This window comes from Plecotus auritus (assembly GCF_963455305.1).
Source record: "Plecotus auritus genome assembly, chromosome: 8".
Lineage (NCBI taxonomy): Eukaryota > Metazoa > Chordata > Mammalia > Chiroptera > Vespertilionidae > Plecotus > Plecotus auritus.
In genome coordinates this window covers 63503307-63526956 of record NC_137782.1, presented here as the reverse complement: position 1 = coordinate 63526956, position 23650 = coordinate 63503307, and the positions used below count along the sequence as shown (strand labels likewise).

The window sequence follows — 23650 nt, the reverse complement described above, 5'->3', positions numbered from 1 at the left end:
CATGATATCATTTTGTTCTCCAGTTAAAGAAAGTACAGACAATAACCACCAAGTCGAACTCGATCAGACAGGGGAAAAACCAACTTTTCCCTGTTGTCATGAATGGCAAAGAAGATGTTTTGTGGTGCACTGAGCTAGAAAGGTGAGCGAGACTGCATGTGGAAAGGGAATGATGCAGACAGAGAGGAAGGGGAAGAAATGTGGTCAAGGCCAGCAACACAAATTAGGCTTGCTTGCCTTCATTCTACATGGACCCACTGACCTTCTATGTTAGTGGGGCTTGGAGGAATACCTTTTCAGAGTTAGTCCTTATTTCCTGCCATAAATGGCGGAAGGGTGGTGGTGAGGAGGAATCTGAAACATGAGGTCATTAGACGGCACAATGTGTGTGTTGGCTGTGCTGCCCTGGTGTCTGCCTGCCTCAACATGCTGGGGAACTAGGATGTAAGGAACCAGCTAAAGAGAACCCCACCAACATGCCATTGCTCTTTCTCAGAAGACTTCCTTCTGCCAAGTTGCTCTTCTATAGCTGATTCCCACTGAGCCACAAATCTCTGTGTTTGGCTAAGTTTGGTAGCTTATCTATTTTGATTCAAAAACCAACTTCTAAGTTTCAGTTCTCCTATTCTGGTTTCAATTTGTTTTTCTCATTCCTTTTGTTTTTCTTTATTATCTTATTTTTGTTAAAAATGTAAGGAGGGCTATAGATATTCCCTCTACATTTTTGGCTTTGTCTTGAAGGATTTGATAGGCAGTATTTTCATTCCTGATATATCAGTTCTACAACCACTTTTATTCTTTATATTAAACAGTAGTTTTCTTAGTGCAAAAGTTCTCATTAGTAGAAACAAACTGGTCCTGTGGATTATTCTGTACAGTTGATCCTTGAACAATGTAAGTTTGAACTACGTGGGTCCATTTATATGCAGATTATTTTCAATAAATATTGGAACATTTTCAGAAATTTGTGACAATTTAAAAAAAATCAGATGAATCATGTAGCCTAATAATATTTTAAAAATTAAGAAAAAGTTAAGTATGCCATAAATGAATAAAATATGTAGGTACTTGTGTTATTTTATCACTTTCTACTATAAAATATATACAAATTGACCATGTTATCAGTAAGGCTTCTGGACAACACTTAACTACCAGTAATTATATTCTGGGAGACTCAAAGTTATACTTGGACTTTCAACTGCACAGAGATGGGGCATCAGCATCCCTAACCTCCCCTGTATAGTTCATGGGTCAATTATATTTTAAGGTCCAAGCCTAACATGTTTGGGCCAGACCTGTGATACGAGAATGGATGCAGATGGCTCTCCATTATGTAGACAAATTAAGACAGAAGCCTCTGGAGCTGCAACGTTACATATTTCTTTTGATACCCATTCAGCATTGGCCCATTGATGAGAATTTTAGTGTTTGTTAAAAAGGTAAACCTGGATAAGAATAGGGTCCTCCTTACTAGGCCTGATAAAATCCCATGTGAGGCTTTGGTATATTTGGTTGTTATCTACCATGGGGAAATGCTGGGATGCACATAGCAGGTACCCTCCTGAAGGGCCATGCCCTCATGACTTAACATTTATGTTCTGAAGAAGCCTGCACTTGACCTCTGGGGGTCAAGAGATGCTCATGTGCAAATGAGTAAAGGGGACATATGTATATTCTTTTCCAAAAATTTTAAATTCCAATAAAAATGAAAAAGTAAAAATAATAAAATAGTGTCTTCCTAAAATAAAAAAAAAAAAGAAGGCTCATAGAGCAGGCCTGGACAAAGGGCAGAAAGAGTGGCGCCTGGTGCCATCTTGGCCATGGTGAGGATCTCCCATGGGCACTAAGTAGCTGCAGGTGGCAGTTGTGACTCCTGTCTTTTTACTCTGGTGCCCCCAGGATCTTCGGCTTTCCTGTACACTACACGGATGTGTCCAACATGGGCCGTGTTGCCCGCCAGAAGCTGCTCGGGAGGTCCTGGAGTGTGCCTGTCATCCGACACCTCTTCGCCCCCCTGAAGGACTACTTTGCCTGTGAATAGTCCCCAGCCACTCTGAGGCACTGGGGTGTGTGGGACAGAGCTGGGACCCAGGAGGTACATCCCAGGCTCTGTCCTTCCTTAGCTCAACTGTGTGGGGCCACAGCATGTCTCTTGGGCCACAGCCACCTGACACCCTCCAGGCAGGGGGTGCCCAGGTGCCACCTCCTTGCGCACAATTCATCTTGGCCCTCTTGGAATGGCCAAACACGGTGCTCATATTATCTTTTGAAACTTGAAGTAGTTAGTAAAGATTGCTTTTTTTTCCTCCTCTTGGGTTTACCGCTCAAAAACAATAGCTAATATACCAAAACCACAGTGCTGACTGCTCTTCCATACTCAGGTTAAGGCTGAAAAGTTAACCGAGACAGTTACTGCAATACTTTATTTTTTAAGCGTCTGCAGCAACTTGTTTCCAGGAGTGTACAGTGGTAGACATGTTGTAGCTGAAGGGACATTTTAAGGGACCAGGATGCTTTTTTTAAAGGCAGATTTGGAAATAATGTCTGCCATTCTTGAATTTTACCCAGCATGTTCCCCTCACCTCAGTATAAAGGGCTGGGATGCACTATTGGGGCCCATTGAGAGTATTGTCCACACTGGTGATAATTTCAGGGCTATTTTCCCCTCTAGACCCAAGGGAAGAAAGGGTCACCCTTAGCTAAATCCCTCCCAGTGACTGCAATAGAACCCTTTAGGCAGTTCAGGAAGGAAGGAGTGGGCTGGGTCATATTATGTAGGTAGGTATGGCCTCTCACTATCTCTTCCCCATGTGAGGAGTGAAAGAGGATGCTTGGGTAAGGACTCCCTCCCCTCCCCGCACACACAAATGCACCCTCTTGACATCACAGATACAGTCCCCCAGATTGGAAGTATGACCCTAGCTCCTCAGTCTTTCTCAAAACACAGAAGCAGTGATAGCCAGGGGCAGAAGCACATTCCTCGCATCTAAGAGATTGCAGGGGGAAACCTAATAAAAGCGTGACCCTCCTTCCAGAGATTTTTAAAGTCCTTTTTTATTCCATGATAATTCTTTTGTAGGGATAACATGAGGTGAACAAGCTGCATTTCAGAAATGCTATCGTAATGGTTTTTAACACCTTTTACTCTTCTTACTGGTGCTATGTTGTAGAATAAGGAATAATATTGACAGGTTTTGTGGGTGTTTTTTTTAATACATTTTTTAAAACTCAGACTTCTATTTTTATTTTACCATTTTCATAGAAATTTTTTGTGTGTGACTGGAGTCACATAACAAGAATGGGGGTAAATTGTGCCTTGTTTCAACAGTTTTTTGTTAATTTTTAGGCTGAAAGATAAAGGATGCCTATTGTTTACCTTATGTTGAATTAAAATCAGTATTTCTCTATAACGGTCTGGTGTCCTTTGTGTTCTTTTGCAGGTCAGATGGGTGGGGATGGTGGGCTGCTGAATTAGGTCAGTCATCCAAAGCACAGTGAATACCTCGGTGACTAAGCAGGCAAGCTCTAGGGCCCTGGTCTCCAAACTCCAGTATAGACCCCGACAGGCTTATTCAAGAGATTTCTGGGCCCCACCTTGTTTTCAATGCATTGAACGTGTATAGTGGAGACTGAGAATTCCATGCCTCTGGGTCAGAGATCACACTGGGCTAGTAACTGGGTTTCTAAATCTTGGCTTCAAAAATAAGTGACTGGAATCTTAAAGGCTTGTTGTCTCGCAGTTCTTTATGCCTCTAGCACCTCTTTCCACTGTTCCCGAGTTGTCAGTTCAGCCACATTCAGGGAGGGGACTTGGCCCAGGGAAAGGACTGTTGGGAGTGGCCCCATGATTCTAACATAGCTGTCCATGGCTTTAGCTTTTGGGGAGGAGCATGTGCCTGTTGCTCTTCTAAGTTTAACATTGCAACTCCCTTCAGTAGTTCTGTCTTCAACCACTTAGCCAGGTGTCCCAAGACCAGAGTATGCCATAATCCCCATGTCTCCCTGAGGTAGGATAGTAAGAAGCTAGGAAAATTCCTTGGCAAGTGGAATAGGAAAACAGTTCAATGATCAGACAGTGCATCCACCTAGTAAATCCTATCTTCCTTAAACCAAGAACACAATGGCTTAAAGCCCTGGCCAGATAGCTTAGTTGGTTAGAGAATTGTACTGATACACTAAGGTTGTGGCTTCAATACCTGGTGAGGACACATGCAAGAATCAACCAATGAATGGGTAAGTAGAGGAAAAAATGGATGTTTCTCCCTCTAAAAATAAGTTTTTTGGAAGCTTTTTTAGAAAATATTTTTATTGATTTCAGAGAGGAAGGGAGAGAGAAACATTGATTGGCTGCCTCCTGCACACCCCCTACTGGGGAAGATTGAGCCCTCAACCTAGGCATGTGCCCTTGGCCGGAATTGAACCTGGGACCCTTTAGTCCGCAGACTTTGACTATCCACTGAGCAAAACTGGCGAGGGCATAAATAAATTTTTTAAAATGTAAATTTAAAAAATGTAAAAGTAAAAGGTTTATACACTTCTCCCCAATCAGTAAATAGCTTTAATCTCAGTACTCGGAGATAACAGAAATAACAATCTGCCATTTGTGCCAACCACAACCAAGGACAGATGAAGTTAAGGGAATAAATCTCATTTTAGCATATCAGCATAAGACATGAATATTCTATTGGGAATATGAAAGAGCTTAGCATAGAAGCTAAGCTCCCCTAAGACCTCCCCAAAACTCCCAGCCTTTAAAAACCCTCAAAATGAAGGTCCCAGGTGAGCCTGTGCCTTCCTTTTATCCCTCTTACCCCTCAGGCATGCATCTTCTAAACTTTAAGGGACCCCAGGAGACTCAACCAGGGGAGTAATGGGCAGCGGCTAACCCCCTAAACCAGTCTCCAGAGCCCCCTTTCCTCTGACTTCCCGGTGAGCTAAAGCAGCCCCGCCTCAGCTCCTTTCTTCCCTATAACTTAGAGAACCAAAGCAGCCCAGCTTAGGCTCTCCTATGCTAAGCCTTCCTTGTTTCACTGCCCCTACCTTTAATAAGTGTATCCTCAAAATCACCAAGACTTCCTCTGCCTGGTTTGGCTCAGTGGATAGAGCATCGGCCTGTGGACTGAAGGGTCCCACCGGGGTTCTATTCCGGTCAAGGGCACGTTCCCAGGTTGCAGGCTCGATCCCCAGTGGGGGATGGCAGCCGATCAATGATTCTCATCATTGATGTTTCTATCTCCCTTTCCCTTACTCTCTGAAATCAATACAAATATATATTTTTTAAAAACCAGACTTTTGTTGTGAAATATTTCCTGCATGAATTCAAGAGCCCATACACCACCGGCCAGCCCTAGGCAGACCCCCTCTAAGGGCCAGGCCCCCTTTAGGTAATATCACTACCTCTAGCCTAGTCAGGGAAAAGGAGTCTACAAAGATTTAAGGGAGAAAGGTGTGTAAATGGGTGATGCCCATGTAGTGTATCAGTTGAGCATTACTTGGACTTGGTATCTCCGAGCCTCTGTTACTTCACATGTAAGATAGATTATAATCCTAGCCACCTCCATGATTGTAGTTGTGTGCCTTCAGATTGAGTTCCTAAATGATATGGCTCAGATTTTTAGTAGAGAATGAGAAACCAAATATGTTTTTAAATGCTGCTGGGCTTGAAACAGCCCAGGTGTGAGTCGCTATGGTGAGACAGCAATTAGTGAGCTGGTTGGCACTCCTCTCTGAGGTACTGAGACCCCAGGGACCTTAGCTGCCCTGTTAAGCCATCTTGTGTACAGTGCTGCACTAAATGCCAGGACAGGATGAAGCAGAATAAACAGCCCCGGCCTCGAAACTCCAAGAAAGGAGATGGACGAGCCTTCCAGGTGAGGGGCCTTGTGGGGCAGACTAGGGGAGGCCTGTTCTATGGGGGCAGTTCTTTTTTTAAAAAAATATTTTATTGATTTTTTTGCAGAGAGGAAGGGAGGGGGATAGAGAGCTAGAAACATCGATGAGAGAGAAACATCAATCAGCTGCCTCCTGCACACACCCTACTGGGGATGTGCCCGTAACTGAGGTACATGCCCTTGACTGGAATCGAACCTGGGACCCTTGAGTCCGCAGGCCGACGCTCTATCCACTGAGCCAAACCGGTTAGGGCAGTGGGGCAGTTCTTTATGAGTTTTCTCAAGATGGCGAGAGTTGGTAACAAGTGATCACAGGCTCAGTGGCAAGGGGATGAATGTTCTGCACTTGAGGGCCTTTTATGAAGCAATCTTCCAGGGTCTGGCATGTTTCCAGGAACACTTTGGGCAGGTGACGCTTGGACTTTTTGTTTGGTTTTCTTTTTATCTCTAAAAGGTGGGGATCATAAATCCTATCTACTTCCTAGGGCTACTGTGAGCGTTCTTGGTCATGATCTGGGTAAAGTGTTTTGCCTGGTGCCTGGCATGAGCAAGCTCTCACATGCATTGGATGGTATTGTGATATGGCAAGCCATTAACAGTGTGAATGGGTGCTGTAAGTGATGGTAACATGCAATATTTACTAACATTAATTATTTATTATGTATTAACTAGAGGCCCGGTGCACGAAATTTGGGCAGGGGGGAGGGCCTCAGCCAAGCCAGGAGCCCTCAGGGGATGTCTGACTACATTTTAAAAAAATCACCCTGTACTTAATTTTCTTACTAACTCCTCCTTTTAAACTCCTCTCACGCTCACATTCTGTTTCTTTTTCTTATTCAACTATTTTCCTGGCCTCACCCCATTTTAGCATCCTTCTCTTTCCTGCTTTCTTTCCCTCCCTCCCTTTGAACCTCCCGTGGCCCCTCCCCCTCCCTCCTCCCTTCTCTCCCTTCATTCTCCGTGTCTTGTCTCCTTCTTACTCCTCCCTCCTCCCCCATTCACCTTTCCCTTGTGAGCCTGAACCCTGCCTCCCTCCCTCCTTCCCTATTATTACCCACTCTGCCCACCGCCATGTTCACTGGTTCCTCTTTTAAACCTTCCCCTTTCCTCTCTGGGACCTGCTTCCAGCCCCGCCTGAGCGCACTTTGATATTAAAGCTTCTGTTCGGGGGGGGGGGCATTAACCCCCAGCCCAGGGCCCAGCCCCGGCCAGGCCTTCACCGTCCCCCCTTCCCTGACCTCCCCACCACCATCCTCCTCCCATTCCCTGCCCGGGATGCCCCAACTTCTAGTCAATGAAGTACACTTAACGTGCCACCAACCTAATCCTGGCCAGTGTCTTTGGGGTCCAGCCCTCAGGGACGAAAGTGGAACCCTCCTTAGTGTCCAACTCCGCCCCAGCTAAGCTGCGAGGGTGGCTGAGGCCCGTGCGGCCCGGGCACTGCTGCCACAGAGCAGGAGCACCTCCGCCTGGAAGGCCTTGGACCATCTGTCACAACGGCCCACGCGGGGGCCACTGCCCTCCTCCCATGTCTGGGCGGGGCTCCGCTCCACACTGCCTGTGCCCTGCTCCTCGCCAGGTGCAGCTGCTCTGACCCCCGCGGTCGCCACCCCCTCCCGTGTGCAGCCCTGCATTTTCTTCCCTTCTTCATTCCTGTGTCTTTTTCTTGTTCTTTTTCTGTATTTGTTTCTCCTCTTGGCCTGTCTGCATGCAGGCCTGCCTTCCTCTCCCTCTCCTTTCTTATCCCCTCCTACTGTATCCTATCCTACCTACCCTGGGCCTCACAGCTGCCTGAGTAGGGAGCGGGGATGCAGCCTGCTGAATGGTCGTTATGTGACGGCGTCCTGGACAATTTGCATATTCATCTATTATTAGTATAGATAATAAATGTTAAAAAAAAAAAAAAGGACAGCCCTAACTTGTTTGGCTCAGTGGGTAGAGCGTCGGCCTGCGAACTGAAGGGTCCCAAGTTCGATTCCAGTCGACGTTTCTAACTATCCCTCTCCCTTCTTCTCTGTAAAAAATTAATAAAATATATTTTTAAAAAAAGAAAAAGGAAAGGGTAATAATCCCCCAGATCAGTGGTCGGCAAACTCATTAGTCAACAGAGCGGCAAACCACGGCTCGAGAGCCGCATGTGGCTCGAGAGCCGAGGTTTGCCGACCACTGCCCCAGAGGTTGCAGAGGAGTCTGGTATTGAAGTTGTGTCCATCACCACACCCCACAGGGTTCCCTTGTTCCTTGTTAGGGAGAATATATGGGGTGGACAGGATCTTTCTTGTAGGGACTGGCCTCTGGACAGCACCAAACAAACAGGGTCTGCCACTGGACCTCAGTTCCTAAGGTTTTCTTGCCAACTGCTACTTCTTGAGAGATCCTCTGTTCCCGGCCTGGGTTGGTCCTTGATCCCTCTCTGCAGCCAGGCTGGGTGCCCATTCTAGCTTTATCCCCTCCTGAGTTGTGACCTTAGGTGTTCTTCATAGCCTCTCTGCCTCAGTTTATCCAACTTAAAACAGTGATAAATGATATCAACCTCTAAAGGCTGATGTGTGAATCAAATGATTCAGCATATGTGAAGCGCATAGAAGAGTGCTGAGCAAATGGCACTGCTTTATTGCTATGCTAGGGAACCCTCCTAGCAACCCCGGAGTAAGGCTGTGATCACCATGATTATAGGTAAGAGAACTGAGACTGAGAACTCCCATAATAAATCCAAGCCACCCAGCTAGTGGAAAAGGAGTTGTGAGGTGGAATCTGTTCTGTGAAGCCAACATCTATTACTATTTCTCCTTGGTCTAAGTCACAGAGGTAGAAAAAGTGATTCCTAGAAGAACTGGGCTTAGGAAACAAGTTATAGAGGTAAAGGAAGGGCCCTTGGAGCTTGGGAAGGTAATGGTATCATCACACCTGGGGGTGGGGTGAGGGAAAGGTGCTGGGTCCTCCTTAAGAGTGATCTTAGGGGCAGTCCCAGGGGAAAATCTTAATAGAATATTCAGCAGCTTTCTAGGGGTGTCTTTTCAGGGCCTAGGTCTCCACTGATTGATTGGTGGGCACCAGGGCAGGGGGGCATTATCCAATGCAGCTGGTCCTGAGGTCAGCTGTGGGGTCACTGGTCTGGTTTTGTCGCTCTTCTGGGCTTGGAGCTAAAATACAATGGAGGCCTAGATGCTGTGTCTAGGGAGCAAAGGTTAGGGGTCCAAACCACATGACCAGTGATATGCTAGGGGAGGAAAGGTCACCGTGGGGGCAAGGTCCCACCTTACATTTGTCATTTGCTGGGCACCCAGGACTTTCCACCCTGATGACCTTCTGTACCTAGCCCATCATCCTTGCTCTGCTCATGTCTGTCTATCTGCCTACCACAATTGCAGAAACAAAGCAGAGGTTGGCATTACTAGAATTAGTAACGGCTTACTATGAGTGTTTGCACATGCTGTTCTCTGGCTGGAACAGCCTTCTTCCCTTTGCCTGACTAGTCCTCTGGTTCTAACCTCTCCCAGGAAGCCTTCTTTGCCCCCATTCCAAAGTAGGATTAGGAGCCATTCCCTAATCTAAGTTCTTCTCTGTGGATAGATGGAAGAATCTATCTCAGCACAAAGCTCTCTGCATTATAATTTATTTTTGTAGTTGTGTCCTTTATGAACTAGAGGTCCTCAAAGCAGCTGAGACCTCCTAACACCATTTTTGAGTTCAATAAACTTGTAATACATTTGGAAAACTCAGGCCTTGAATTTTAGTTTTCTGTTTGTTTTTGGAGAGGAGACTCACAATTTGTTTCTGTGATAATGAGATTACATATTAAAACAGTTGCTTAAAGATGCCTATTACAGTCTCTAAAGCTATTTCTCCTTCTGGATGGAAATTCTTTTTTTTCTTTTTAGTCTTTGGCTCTTTGTAGTCAAGGCTTAATCTGATCCAGATGACCTTGGCTAGCTCCCTCTCAGGGACAAGAATGTACTGTGAGCCTATCACATACCCCTGTCTCACCTCTCTGGGAGCTGTCTCCTGGGAGGGTAGATGAGTTTGATTTCAGAGGCCCTTGCTCGGAAACCTCCTGTGATGCTGTGTGTTTCCAGAACCAGGTCCAAACTCCTGGTCTAGCACTCGATGCTCTCCTTGACTTGGCTTTCTCCACTGATTTCATCCACCACACTAATGTCCTGTCCTCCAGCCAAAATAGCCTTCAGGTAATGCTGATAATAACTGACATTAATTGAATATTGACATTAATCAAAAGGGACTCAGAAATCACTAACATTTATTGAGCACATACTAGTGTGCTAGGAGTGTCAAGAACTTTACATATCTCATTTAATTCTAATTCCTAGCAGAGTCAGAATTTGAATCCGGACCTGCTGGCTTTGTTACTTATGACATTCACTTAGCCTGTTGGAAACTTAATGTCCTCATGTATAAAATGAGGACACTTTTCTTTTTAAACATTTTAAAAAAATTGATTTCAGAGAGGGAGAGGGAAAGAGAGATAGAAATATCAATGATGAGAGAGAATCATTGATTGGCTGCCTCCTGAATGCTCCACTTGGGGATCGAGCCCACAACCTGGGCAAATGTCCTGACTGGGAATTGAACTGTGACTTCCTGATTCATAGGTTGACGCTCAACCACTGAGCCATGTTGGCCAGGCAAGGGTAATACCCTTTTTTTTTTTTTTTAAATATATTTTATTGATTTTTTACAGAGGAAGAGAGAGGAATAGAGAGTTAGAAACATTGATGAGAGAGAAACATCCATCAGCTGCCTCCTGCACACCACCTACTGGGGATGTGCCCGCAACCAAGGTACATGCCCTTGACCAGAATCGAACCTGGGACCTTTCAGTTCGCAGGCCAACGCTCTATCCACTGAGCCAAACCAGTCAGGGCAAGGGTAATACCTTTTGATATGAAGCATGAGTGATTGACTAAAGATACTCCTAAATGCATTTGAATATCTTTACTCGATTATCCATGCTTCCTATCAATTCACTATAATGCTAATGTTACTAATATTGCTGTAATCATTTGGGTACAGGGCTCTTGCTATATCCTCTTGCTTGCTCTTTCCTACCCTAATGTTTTTGCCAGGTTACATCTAATCTTTTAGGGCAAAGATCATCTCTGAGAAAAGCCTTCCTATATACTACTCAGGTGAAGTTAGGTCTTCTTGTGATGTACTCTTGGAGTACTACATACCAGACAACCAACAGTACTCATATTTAAATGCCTCCAGACTGATTGGTAAACAGCTCCTGCCACAGCTCCCCACCTCACATTCTGCCCTGAACATCTTTCCAGGAATCTGCAACTAATTGGGTGAGATCTGGCCCAGAAGGGGTCTCCAGGAGCCTATTCCATGCAGTGATGTGCCATCACCCTTGCCACATACGGCTCCTGCATAACACTAAGTCTGGTTTGTAATTAAACAGTGATTTGTGTCATTAGTTATGATTTGTGCTTCCCCTGCCAGACTAGAAACTTGAAGAGCTCAGAGGTTGTGTAGTTTTTGCTCACCACCAAATCCCTAGGACCCGATTGACTAGGGCAGTGGTCGGCAAACTCATTAGTCAACAGAGCGGCAAACCGCAGCTCGCGAGCCGCATGTGGCTCGCAAGCCGCAGTTTGCCGACCACTGGACTAGGGAATATACACTGAGTGGCCAGATTATTATGACCACCTGATGTTGTAGGCAAATTAGCTATAATTTCGCACTGAAGTTGCTAGAGGGCCAGACCATTATAAACAGGGAAGCAGGTTGTTTACCATGACAGTAGAAGTGATTTTTTTTCTGAAGACAGTGCTATTCATCAGGCATGGTGTCAGATTCCTCACATCACCTTTCAACATCTGGAGTCAATGCCAAGAAGAATCACCGCAGTATTGCAGGCAAAAGGTGGCCCAACGAAGTACTGATGGGGTGGTCATAATAATCTGGCCACTCAGTGTATATGTTTGTTGAATACATAAAGAAATGATATCTAGACCAGAAAACTAGCTCGAAACCTGGATCAGCCTCTGATGCCTAGCCAGTCAAGTGACCCACTGAGCCTCAGTTTCCTCTTCTGTAAAGTGGGTGTAATTCATTCCTTCAACAAGTCTCTAAAAACCTATGTATCAGGCACTGGGACCCAGGTGGAACAGGACTGAGAAGATTTCTGCTTCCATGGAACTTAGGAAAAGGCAGACAAAAAGGCATAAACAAACAAGATGACTTTATATTAACAAGAAAATAAATGCATGTCGATAACAGGGTGACAGAATGTGTCCCTGAGGTGACTTTTTACAATTTTTCCTTAAAGTTCCTATCAAGTATCTTTACTTAATAACCTATTTTTGTATTAATTCATTGTAAAACCTAATTTTTTGGGGGGTTGGGAGGGGAGGGAGGCTTACCGGGGCGGAGAATTTGTAGCTGGATCCCGCCTTCCAGGCGGAGTCACACTTCGCTCGAGGAGAGATATCATTGGATGTGGCAGACCATGTGGCTGCGAAGACTCGGCAGTCTTGCCCCGCCCCTTGGGTGCCTCAGCTGTCGATCAAGGGTACTGGGTTCCGCCCCGGGCGCGCGCTGAGTCTCTATAAAAGGAGCCCGCGGACGATGACGAGCTTTTACGTCGATGCGTAACGGGGGGGTGCGTGTGAGGTCATCGCGCGGGCGGGCGGGGTCGGACGGTTTGAACGAGACGAAGACGGAACCGAAGCCGGGCACGGCAGTGGACGTGGTTCCGCCGCGAGCCGGTGAGCCGGCTAGCGGGCACGGGGCATTGGGCACGGGGCGGCAGCCGCGGGGGGGCGGGGGCAGCTGTGTGGGCCTTGGGCTGGGCAGACGCCGGCGAGTCCTGCGGACGGTGTTCGGGCCGCTCCTCGCGGCGGTACGGTTCGGCCGGGTGGGGGGGAAGGGCGGGGCCGTGACCCGGCGCGCGCGGACTGGGGGGCGCGCGCTTCTCTATGCCCAGGGGGCGGGGTTTCGGACCGGAAACGGGGCTGCCCCACGGCGCGTGGGGGCTTCTGGGTCGTGGCGGAGGTGTGGAATCCGGCCCGAGGTGTGGAATCGGGCCCGAGGTGGCGGGAGGTTCCGGGGTGGCCAACTCGGTTAGGGGGTATGTGTTGTTGAAGTGAGGCCTGCTGGGAGCTCTGGGGACCCCCCACTGTAGTAGGCGGTGTTGCCTGATGATTAAAAGTTCGGGTTTTGATTCAGACCTGGTTTCGATTCCCTGCTGTGTAACCTTGGGCAGGTGCTCTAACCTCTCTGGGCTTCAGTTTCCTCATCTGTGAAATGGGGAAAAGGATAATACAGAAAATTGTAATGCAGTGCATAACAGAAACCAAGCCAGCTCAATGGACTCCTTCCTTTCTTAATTGGGTATTTGATGAATGCCTAAAAGGTACTAGGCACTGTGCTAAGCTCTGGCTATACACCAGGAGCAGAGGGCAGAGACCTGAAAGTCTTCTCCAGGAGTCTACATTGTGGTGGGGAGACAGATAGGAAGTAGAAGATGCATACATGGACAAGATAATTTCTTTTAACTACTAGGAAGACAATATATGAACAGCGCTTTTCCAATTCCTGCTTCACAGTTGCCCTAGGGTGCTCCTGAGGCCCATTGAAGGATACACCATGCCTGGCATCCACCTCTAATGGGGTGTCTCATAGAGTAGTAATAATAATAATTATTTGCTAATTGGGCACTTGCTAAGTGTCAGGCATGGTGTTAAGTGCTTGATGGGGCATTATGTCATTTAATATATCACTCTGTCTCTTAGAGATAGCATCTTCATTTTATAAATGAATGGACTTAGATTCTTAGAGGAGGAGAGATTTGCTTTATGCTGTCCAACAAGTGGCTAAACCCACTTCTGCCACTGGCAGTTCCAGGCTCTTGACCTCTATATTACACTGCTTCTCTGAGGTCCGGACCTAGAGAAAGCATGTTTCATACCATTGTGTCCTTTTTTCTGGTTTCTCAGTGACTAGCACAGTTTCTGGTACATAGGAAAGCCTAGGACATGATGTACTTTTCACTGGAATGTTTTCAATTAGATTCTCATTTAATCCCCATTGCAGTGTTTTGCAGAAGATATTGTTCACCTTTTACAGGTGAGCCATTTTAATCCAAAAGGTGAGGTGTTTATTCAGGGTCACATCATTTTTTTTCTGGTGTTATCTCCTTCTCCCTCTTTATATAGCACTTGGTATGGTGCCTTGAAAGTAAGAGGGTGCTCATAGCTAGCATTGGATCAAAATGAGTTTGGGAGCCTTCTAGGAGAACTGGTGAAGGAGGAGAGCTACCTGGGTGAGGCAAGAGGAAGCTTCTTCATGGCAGTCGAAACTTGGTTGAAGGAGGCATTTAAGGGTGAAGTTTGTGGGGTGGTCATGGGGTCCATCCATTGAGACCAAGCAATGGTATCCTTATGGAGGAAGGGGGAGCTGTAGCTCTAAAAACTGTGCTCTGTTTTGACTGCCTGGAAAAGCCAGTTAATTGGTTAAGTCAGTAGATGTTTATGGCACATCCACAGAGTGCCTAACCTCATGTATTTAGTGGCTGCAGAGTTTGCAGAGCACATAGGACCCGGTATTAATGTACTGCTAATGAAGAGTTTAAAATTATATGATGATGAAAGGCCATTAATGTTTTCTGAGCTGGGGTGTGGTCAGCATTCACACGTGGCTTAACCAGCTGCTTACATTTTATGGTTGCATGACACACACAATACCTGATGTATATATGAATGTCACCAAAATAGATTACAAATGCTCAGTCTGGGACCATGTTTTTTGTTTGGATGTGTCCTTTGGTACCTGATAATAGTGTTTTGCACACAACACAGTATTCATGTCATTTATTTGTTCATTCAAGGATTTTAAACAGGGAGACACTTGATCTAATTTGTGATTCAGAAAATTATCTCTGGCTGCTTTGTAAGAATAGATAGAGACTAATTTGAAAGCTGTGGCAGTTGATCCAGATGAGAGATGGTGGTGACAGGTCTTTGATTTTGGCACTGAAGTTAGGATGAATGAGACAAGATCCCTCCCTGCCCTGGACCTAATGTTCTGTGTCAGATTGCATGCCAAGTATTTTATGTACCTATTTCATTTAAACCTCATCCTTCTCAAGTAGGTGGCATTAACTCATAACTGAGGTGCATTTAAGTTAAGTACTTACCCAAGGTCATACAGCTAATGAATGACATCCTCAGGTTCAAATTCAGGTCCTTCTTGCTTGAAATCCTGTTCTTTGCATAGAGCAAATTGCCTTCTGGCCCAAATCTGGTCCTGGAGTGATTCAGAAATGAAGAGATAATGATAGTGCAGTGCAATAATGCCTATCATAGAGGTTTGAATGAAGTGCTGTGGGAATGTGGGGATTAATTTCCCAGTGGAATCAGGAGCTAAATTATGCTGGTTCTTTATTACAGCTTTATCATTTGAGTTTAAGATTGTAAAAGTGTTGTTGGTTTGCTTCTGAAAAAAGTTTACATAGATACATTTTTTTTTCTCTTTGACACTGTCCTGCCAACCTGAAAAAACAAGTAACATTTAATGAGCACCTACTATATGCAAGGCACTCTGCCAAGAGTTGTGTGGGATGTGAGGGCACAAACTTGGCAAGTCATTTACCTCTCCAGACCTCAGTCACCCTGCTCATAAAAAGAGGTTGAATGGGTAGATCTCTATCTCTTCCAGCCTTCACATTCTGTAGCTGTGTCATGAGGCTTGCAGCAGCCTAGTGCAAAAGACAAGGGTGGATGGGAAGAACAACTCATATACTGGTCACTGGGTGGAGGGATTGAAGTGCCACAAGACAGCATGGGATCTTATGGTGGTTCTAATTTTGCTCTGAGCCCCCTACCCTGCTTCCCATTGGTAATATTGGTGTCTCATGAAATGAGGAAATTAGTAAGTGCCAAAGTCACTATGAAATCCAGTGTTTGACAGTGTGTGCCCTCATGGTAATTGCCCCAGGATTTCACTTAGATCTGGATTAGCTCGTCCTTAGCTCACATTGCTTGAGTCATCCCTTCCCACTGTCTGTTTTCTACCAGCAGTTAGGGTGGTCTTTTTCAAACTTAAATGAGAGTTTGATTTTATCCTACAACCCTTAACAGTAAATCCTTACCATGGCCTGCAGAGTCCTAACATGATCTGACTTCTTCGCTTTTCCCACTTCTGTTCTGCTCTGCCTCTTGCCCACTGGGCTATAGCTACACTTCTTCCAGATCTCTACATGGCTGCTTCCTTCTAATTCTTAAGCTCAAACGTCTACTCAGAGAGGCTTTCCCTGCCAACATTCCCACCACCCCCATTGCCTTAGTGGTTGGTATGAAATGACATTTGAGTACTTGCTCTGTAAGACTTCCACTACTAGAATGTGAACTCTGTGGACAAGCCACTTGTCTCTATTGGTTATTTGTTTCCTGGTGCCTAGAACAGTGCTTGGTAAATGTTTGTAATTGAATGAGGATGATGATGGCACTCGCATTTAATAGCGTTTCAAGTTAATTTGTTTTTGCGTGTTGTTTTGAATTTCAAAGCCTGGCAGAACGGTGAGGGGTGGCACTTTCTAGGCTAGGGGAAAGAGTGCCGACGATGGTGCTGGGCAGGCTTGGCACCATCCGCTTCTGTGTGATCGACGCCTGTGGTTTCTATGCTGAAACTCTCTTTCCTCCTCTGTAAAATGAGGAGAATCAAGTGAACCTTGAAGAGAGTTGTCAGGGTTAAAGGACAAGTGTCTGTGAAGCTCCTGGTACTTAGTAGGCTATCAGATGCCCTCCTGTGACCAGGTGGCTCAGCAGAGAATTAGTACCAAGGACTCTTCACTGTAAGGTCATTTGCCACAACCTTTGTAGTACTTAGGTTATTGAAAAGCTTACTTTTGATTTTAAAATAGTATATAGTCCTTTAAAATTTTTGGAAAATATTGAAAACGATAAAGAGGAATTAATAAGCCATTATGGAAAACAGTATTAAATATGGAACTTAAATTAAACTGCTATTTGACCCAGTGTTCCCACTTCTAGGAATATATTCTAAGAAACCCGAAACACCAATCAGAAAGAATATATGTACCCTATGTGCATAGCAGCACAATTTACAATAACTAAGATCTGGAAACAGCCCAAGTGCCCATCAGTAGATGAGTGGAGAAAAACGCAGTGGTACATTTATACCATGGAATACTATGCAGCAGTAAAAAAGAAGAATCTCTTACCCTTTGAGACTGCATGGAGGGACCTGGAGAGTATCATGCTAAGTGAAATAAGTCAGTGAGAGAAAGACAAGTATCACATGATCTCTCTCTTATGTGGAATCTAGGTAACAAAATAAACTGGTGGATCCAGAGACATGGAAGCATGGAACAGAGTGGAATCTCAGAGGGAAGGAGGGGGGAGGGTGGGAGGTAATCAACCAAGGACCTTGTATGCATGTATGCATGGCCCATGGACACAGACAATGGGGCGGTAAGGGCCTGGGGAGGGGCAGGGGTGGGCTGGAGAGGGTCAATGGGGGAAAAAGGGGGACATATGTAACACTTTAACAGTAAAGAATTATTTAAAAAATTTTTTTTAATAAAAGAGGAGTTAATAAAAAGCCCACCATCTGAAGAATACTTCTGTAAACATCTATCTATAATAATAAAAGCATAATATGCAAATCGACTGGATGAAGCTGGGGCTGCAAGGGCCTACTCTTGCATGAATTTCGTGCATCGGGTCTCTAGTATATATATAAAAGCCTAAGCGACCATTACAACCGGTTGACTGAACGACTGGTTGACTGGTTGCTATGATGCACACTGACACCAGGGGGCAGACGCTCAACACAGGAGCTGCCCCCTGGTCAGTGAGCTCCCACAGCCAACCTCCCGCGGCTGGCCAACCTCCCACGGTCCCTCCCCCTGGCTGGCCAGACAACCTCCCTCAGTCCCTCCCCCCAGCCAGCTGGCCCCAATTGGCCCCGATCGGCCCCAATAGCCAGCCAGGCCGAGGGACCCCACCTATGCACGAATTCGTGCACTGGGCCTCTAATTTTAATATGTTAATGGACAAAATTAAACTGATGTTTTCTAAATAGAACGTTCTTGTTTGTACATCAGCCTCCCTTCATAAAACATTTAACCTTCCCTTTACTTAGTGTTCATTGTAGCTTAAAATTTTATGCCAATCACATTAAAATGGGGCCTAAATTTTAGGCTGGCTGTTGGGCAAGTCATTTCAGGTCATGTTTATTTCAGGCTCATGGCTAGAATGCTGGTGTCTCTGATTTGGCCTTTTGGGAAAGAAGGTGAGGCTTAAAAATTTAGAGTTCCCACAAGTCTTGTGTGATGTGTAGGAAGGAAATGCTTGCTCTCCCTTGCGTGCTTAATAATGCAAACCCTTTTCTTTTCCTTACATGCTATAGAAGATGGCAGTGAACGTATATTCAACGTCAGTCACCAGTGATAACCTAAGTCGACATGACATGCTGGCCTGGATCAATGAGTCCCTGCAGTTGAATCTGACAAAGGTTGAACAGTTGTGCTCAGGTAAGAGAAATCCATCAGATCACTTTTCCAGGAAAGCCTGTAGGCCCTTCAGGAATGTGCAAGTCTGTATTTGACTGCAAAAGCCACTGGTTCAGATTTTATGTTAGGGCTGCCCCATTTCTTCTCAGCCCTGCCCCGGTATCACTTCTGAAAGAAATGCGCTTAAAAAGAGCACGCTTCTGGCTGGCCTGTGAGTCCTCCATCTTTGGCCTTAGAAACTGAATTCTGAGGCCTGCAGCTTAGCCCCAAAGTCTCCTTTGTGCTCTTTCACATTTAGATTTGAAATGTTTTGAGGACAGTAATTATAATTGTTCTAATTAGTTTATCAGTGGCATTTCTTTGTTTTTAATTTTATTGATTGATTTTAGGGAAAGAGACAGGTAAGGAGGGAGGGAGTGAGGGAGGGGAAGAAAAGGAACATTGATTTGTTGTTCCACTTATTTATGCATTCATTGGCTGATTCTTGTATGTGCCCTGACGGGATCACACCTGCAACCTTGGCATATCGGGATGACACTCTAACTAACTTAGCCTCTCGGCCAGGGCCTATCTATGGCATTTCTTATTCCAAGTAGCACAAGACAAAAGTCATACAAATGCCATTTCAGCCACAATTTTATTGAACTTCTATTTAATAAAATTTGGCAGAGAGGTAATGATTTAAAAAAAGAAGAAAAACATGTTTTGTTTCTGTCTATATATGAATAATATAACATTTAGAAAACTAGAAGAAGAAAAAAATGCTGGTAGTTTATTATTCAGAGAAAGCCACTGCTCAGATGTTTTACTTTTCTGTGCACTTTTTCTGCTTAGCTTTGTATTGTGGATATTCTTTAGTGTCACTTACTCTCTTTGTATTAGTTATTTTTAATGACTATATGCTATTTCTGTAGCTATGCTGCAGTTGTTTAATATCTTACCAATTTTTGGACATTTTAGGTTATTTCTAATTTTTCCATTGTGACTATGGCTAGGTTAAGAATCCTTTAGCATAAATCTTATCTCTGTTTATTTCCTCAGTGATTCCTATAAATGGAATTACTAGTTAAGAGGGTATGAACTTTAGGTTCTTGGTAATTATTTTTCATAAAGGTCTAATCAGTTTCTACTGTCTCTAAAGACTTCTGTCTCACACACCCCCCTTTTTTTTGTTTGCTTGAAATAGTAGAAATGTATTATTCTGTCACTGTTCTGGAAGCTCAAATTCAAAATCAGGGTATCGACAGGGTTAGTTCCTTCTGACTGTCTCACCTTTTGAGAGTTCTGCTGTCTAATCCTGATTGTCCTGACATAAGGAATGTGTTAGGGTTATCAAAACTGAATTTACTACAGGATAGGAGGTGAAGTCAAGAATATGCCAGAAGAAAGATGAGACATGTATTCTCTGCTACTTAAATTCTTTGATTGTTTGTGGGATAGAGAATTAGAATCCTTAGATTCTCCTAGAAATGAAAACAATCATTTAATTGAACACTTGTGTTCTAGGGTTATGTAAATGCTTTTTAAGTATATTCATTTATTTCTTACTATACCTCCATGAGATAGGGATGTTTATTAATCTTATTTTACAGATGAGGAAATGGGCTTAGGGAAATTGAGTAATAAGTCCAGAGTTACACAGCCAAGAACAAAATTGAGACTTGAACATTCATTCAGGTGAAGAGCCCAGGCTCTTCAACCCCTGTACCCTACTTACTCTAGACTTTTCCTTTACTGACCGATGCCATTTGGATCAATTTAAAATTATTGCTCTCATTTATACGATTTTAAAAAATTAATTCAGCTTTGTACTTCCTTATTTTATAACTGTGTCCTAGTTTTGGTTTCATTAGCTCGTTTTGTTATTTCCCCTGTGAAGCTTAATCTTAGTTTTACAGATGGTCAGAGGAAGCTCCATGTGAAGTTGTTCAGTGAAACACTGGTGCCCCAGAGTCATGCTGATTAAACATGAGTTACTTTGTTAGTCAGAAGCGCAGGTTGTTAGCCTTAAATCTGGACTGCTTTTCCCCCATTTCCTATTAGTTTCCTCAGTTTTATCACCACATTTCTATTTGAGGCTTTTTTTTTTTTTTTAATATATTTTATTGATTTTTTACAGAGAGGAAGGGAGAAGGATAGAGAGTCAGAAACATCGATGAGAGAGAAACATCGATCAGCTGCCTTCTGCACACTCCACACTGGGTATGTGCCTGCAACCAAGGTACATGCCCTTGGCAGGAATCGAACCTGGGACCCTTGAGTCCGCAGGCCGACGCTCTATCCACTGAGCCAAACCGGTTAGGGCTCTATTTGAGGCTTTTAAAGCACTTGCTTGACCCGTGATTTATGACTAATGTGTGGATGAGGTCATCTTAGTTTTCATTGGAGCTGGCCTTTTCACTAATTTCCCCCTAAAATTTACTGCTTTCTGTAAATATACACCAAAGTATATTTCACTTAGTTAATTAGAAAGTTAGCTCTCTTTTCATGTGTAAATAAGTTGTGCATGTGCTGATCCAGATTTATCTCATTCAGACAGGAAGCTGTCATGATAGGACGAGGCTTAGGTCTGCTCTGAGTCTTTTGACTTTGGAGTCCCTTAATGTTCTAGTTCTTCATTTGTAAACTGCGGTAGTAGGACCTTTTGGGCTGTTGTGAGGCTCACCTGTAAAAAGAGCTGTCAGATACGGGTTCTTTACTAGACCCCGGGGGTAAGTGTAGACTTTGTTTTACAGTATGGGGAATGTCCATGGGGCATGGCTGGTTTTGAACCCAGATTTTTTTGACTACACAGCCCACACTCTTTCTGATGTATACACATTATATCTTTTTTTTAAAAAAAAAAGCATTTGAAAGCGTTAAATGTAGATTACATATAATTGCCCTAACCGGTTTGGCTCAGTGGATAGAGCGTCGGCCTGCAGACTGGAGGGTCCCAGGTTTGATTCTGGTCAAGGGCATGTACCTTGGTTGCGGGCACATCCCCAGTGGGGAGTGTGCAGGAGGCAGCTGAATCGATGTTTCTCTCTCATCGATGTTTCTAACTCTCTATCTCTCTCCCTTCTTCCTCTCTGTAAAAAATCAATAAAATATATTTAAAAAAAAGATTACATATAATTAATTACAGCGATATTATCTCATTAAAAATCTGTGACAAGCCTGCCCTGGTGTGTCTCAGTAATTGAGCATTGACCTATGAACCAGGAGGTCACAGTTTGATTCCCCCGTCAGGGCACATGCTCAGGTTGTGGGCTCGATCTCCAGTAAGCGGGCATACAGCCTATCAATGATTCTCTCTCATCATTGATGTTTTTATCTCTCTCTCTTTCCATCTCCCTCTCCCTTTCTTTCTCTGAAATCAATAAAAATATATTTAAAAAATTATGTGAAGAATTTTAACTTGCCTGTTGGTTGTTACTTTTCTTGCTCTAGATAAAATGCTTTTCCCCAGTACAAAGTGGTAAGTGCAGGACACGTAACTGTGATTTGATTTGTAAGCAAACCTTTATTCATTCATACCATTTCTCCTCTTGTCAGCTTCGTAGGGCTTCTCTCAGAGTATGTAGATGGTTGCATTGTGTTTCATGTTAATGCTTAAAAATCCGGGTCTCAGCTTCCAGTCGGAGACCCAACAGGATAAGCTACAGACACTGTTGTGTCCCTGAAGAAGGCCTGCTGCCAGAGAGTTGGAGTCATAGAAAAAGTGAGGCTCCTCAGATCCTTGTGTGTGCTGAGGCCAAAGCAGAATCCCAAGAGTCTTTAACTCTGGTGCCTAGTACCTCCTGTTCTTAGCTCTGATGAGAAGAGGATCAAGCAGATGTAAATTCCCTGCCAAATACCAGCTTTAGAAGGTAGGAATAGGTTTTCCTCTTGAGGGGGCCTATACTATTAATGTGCTGGCTGCCTGTGAAATGGCTGAGTTTGTCAGTATTGTGGACTCCCCTCACCCTCCCCCAATCAGTGAAATGAGCCTTGGCTTGGCTCTTGTCGTGAGATAATGGTGAGGATAACTTTCAGTGACAGAGTTGGTAGGTTGTTCAAGATTCATTACATTCTGTAGTTCCCTGCTTTGGAAAGCTAGACATTAAGAAAACAAACCTGATCACAGAGAAGGATTTTGATGAGGGATTGCTTGTTTCAAAAAGGGATACTGGTTGCCTTTTGTCACCCATTCTCTTTTTCCTCAGGTCTATTCCCATATTCAGGCTCCTCTGGGGCCCAGCATCGTGCTTTGAACATACCAAGTGTCCCTCGCTGAAAGAGTTCTTGGTTCCCCTCTCTTCTGCCTTCTCCTCTCCAGCCTGGCCTCTCCATTGTTCCTGTGCTGCACAGAATAGGAGAGGTGTTCACATGTTCCTAGGCAAATGCTAGATTTCCTTTCTGCTAGCTATAAAACAGCTTGTCAGTCTTGCTCATGAGGGTGTGTTACCACGTTCTTAACCAGGCCTTACCCCACTTTTTCTCCTCAAGTTGACTCCCTTTTTCAGACACTTTAGTTGGGGCCATGATTTCACCATTCTAGTGTCGCAGGCCTGAGAATCATCTGAGTCTAATTCACAAAGTTCTATATGTCTTCTGAAGGGTGTTTCAGATCCAGCCCCTTCTCAGTTTGCCCACTGCCGCCACAGTGGCCCCTGACTGGGCACTAGGTTCCCTCTGAGTTCCCCCACCCTCACTTCTCTCTTGTTCTACCACATTAGTCTGCAGCCTTTCCAAGAGACCCTTTTTTTTTTTTAATCCTCACTGGAAGATATATATATATATATGTGTGTGTGTGTGTGTGTGTGTGTGTGTATATATATGTATATATATATATATATATATATATGTATACATATATATATATATTTAAAAATTTTTTTAATTGACTTTTAGAGAGAGAGGAAGGGAGAGGGGGAGAGAGAAACATCAGTGTGAGAGAGAAACATTGATCAGTTGCCTCCCAAGAAACTTTTCTTCTGATTATAAGTGATTAAGTCTTTGTTATTGAAACATTAAAGAAAATCATAACCATATTCCACTGTAATGCCACAAGTTAGTGACAGTTACTGTTATCTTTTAGCTGCATTTTTTCTTAGTTATGGCTTTATTTATTGAGTGCTTATAGGCCAGGCACTTTCCAAAGTGCTTTACATCTATCACCTGGGAGGTCAGGAATATCCATACCGTTTTACACATAGGTAAGTGAAGCAAAGAGAGGTTAAACAACTTGCCCAAGGTTACTCATTTTAGCTGTACTTTCAGTATTTTCCTATAA

The 23650-nt window shown here is 44.3% G+C and overlaps 2 protein-coding genes across 5 annotated transcripts in view; both read left to right on the top strand.

The window, feature by feature from the left end:
- DNMT3B (DNA methyltransferase 3 beta) overlaps nucleotides 1–3402 on the top strand; it is a 38140-nt gene extending 34738 nt beyond the window's left edge. Inside the window, exons 21-22 of the mRNA XM_080684531.1 lie at nucleotides 24–142; nucleotides 1900–3402. Coding sequence (XP_080540657.1) covers nucleotides 24–142; nucleotides 1900–2041 — 261 coding nt within the window. The 3' untranslated portion in view covers nucleotides 2042–3402. The remainder of the gene's footprint in view (nucleotides 1–23; nucleotides 143–1899) is intronic.
- Nucleotides 3403–12443: 9041 nt separating this feature from the next.
- The window catches only part of MAPRE1 (microtubule associated protein RP/EB family member 1), a 34633-nt gene continuing 23426 nt past the window's right edge, over nucleotides 12444–23650 (top strand). For 2 of the 4 annotated variants that reach the window (XR_013961490.1, XM_080685658.1), the window contains exons 1-2: nucleotides 12534–12625; nucleotides 18291–18414. Coding sequence is in view for 3 of the 4 variants with exons in the window: in XM_080685658.1 (XP_080541784.1) it covers nucleotides 18294–18414 (121 nt within the window). In the remaining variant the exon portion in view is untranslated. Of the gene's footprint in view, nucleotides 12626–12884; nucleotides 12931–18290; nucleotides 18415–23650 lie in introns of those variants that run through there. The other 2 variants (XM_080685656.1, XM_080685657.1) reach the window with 2 other exon arrangements.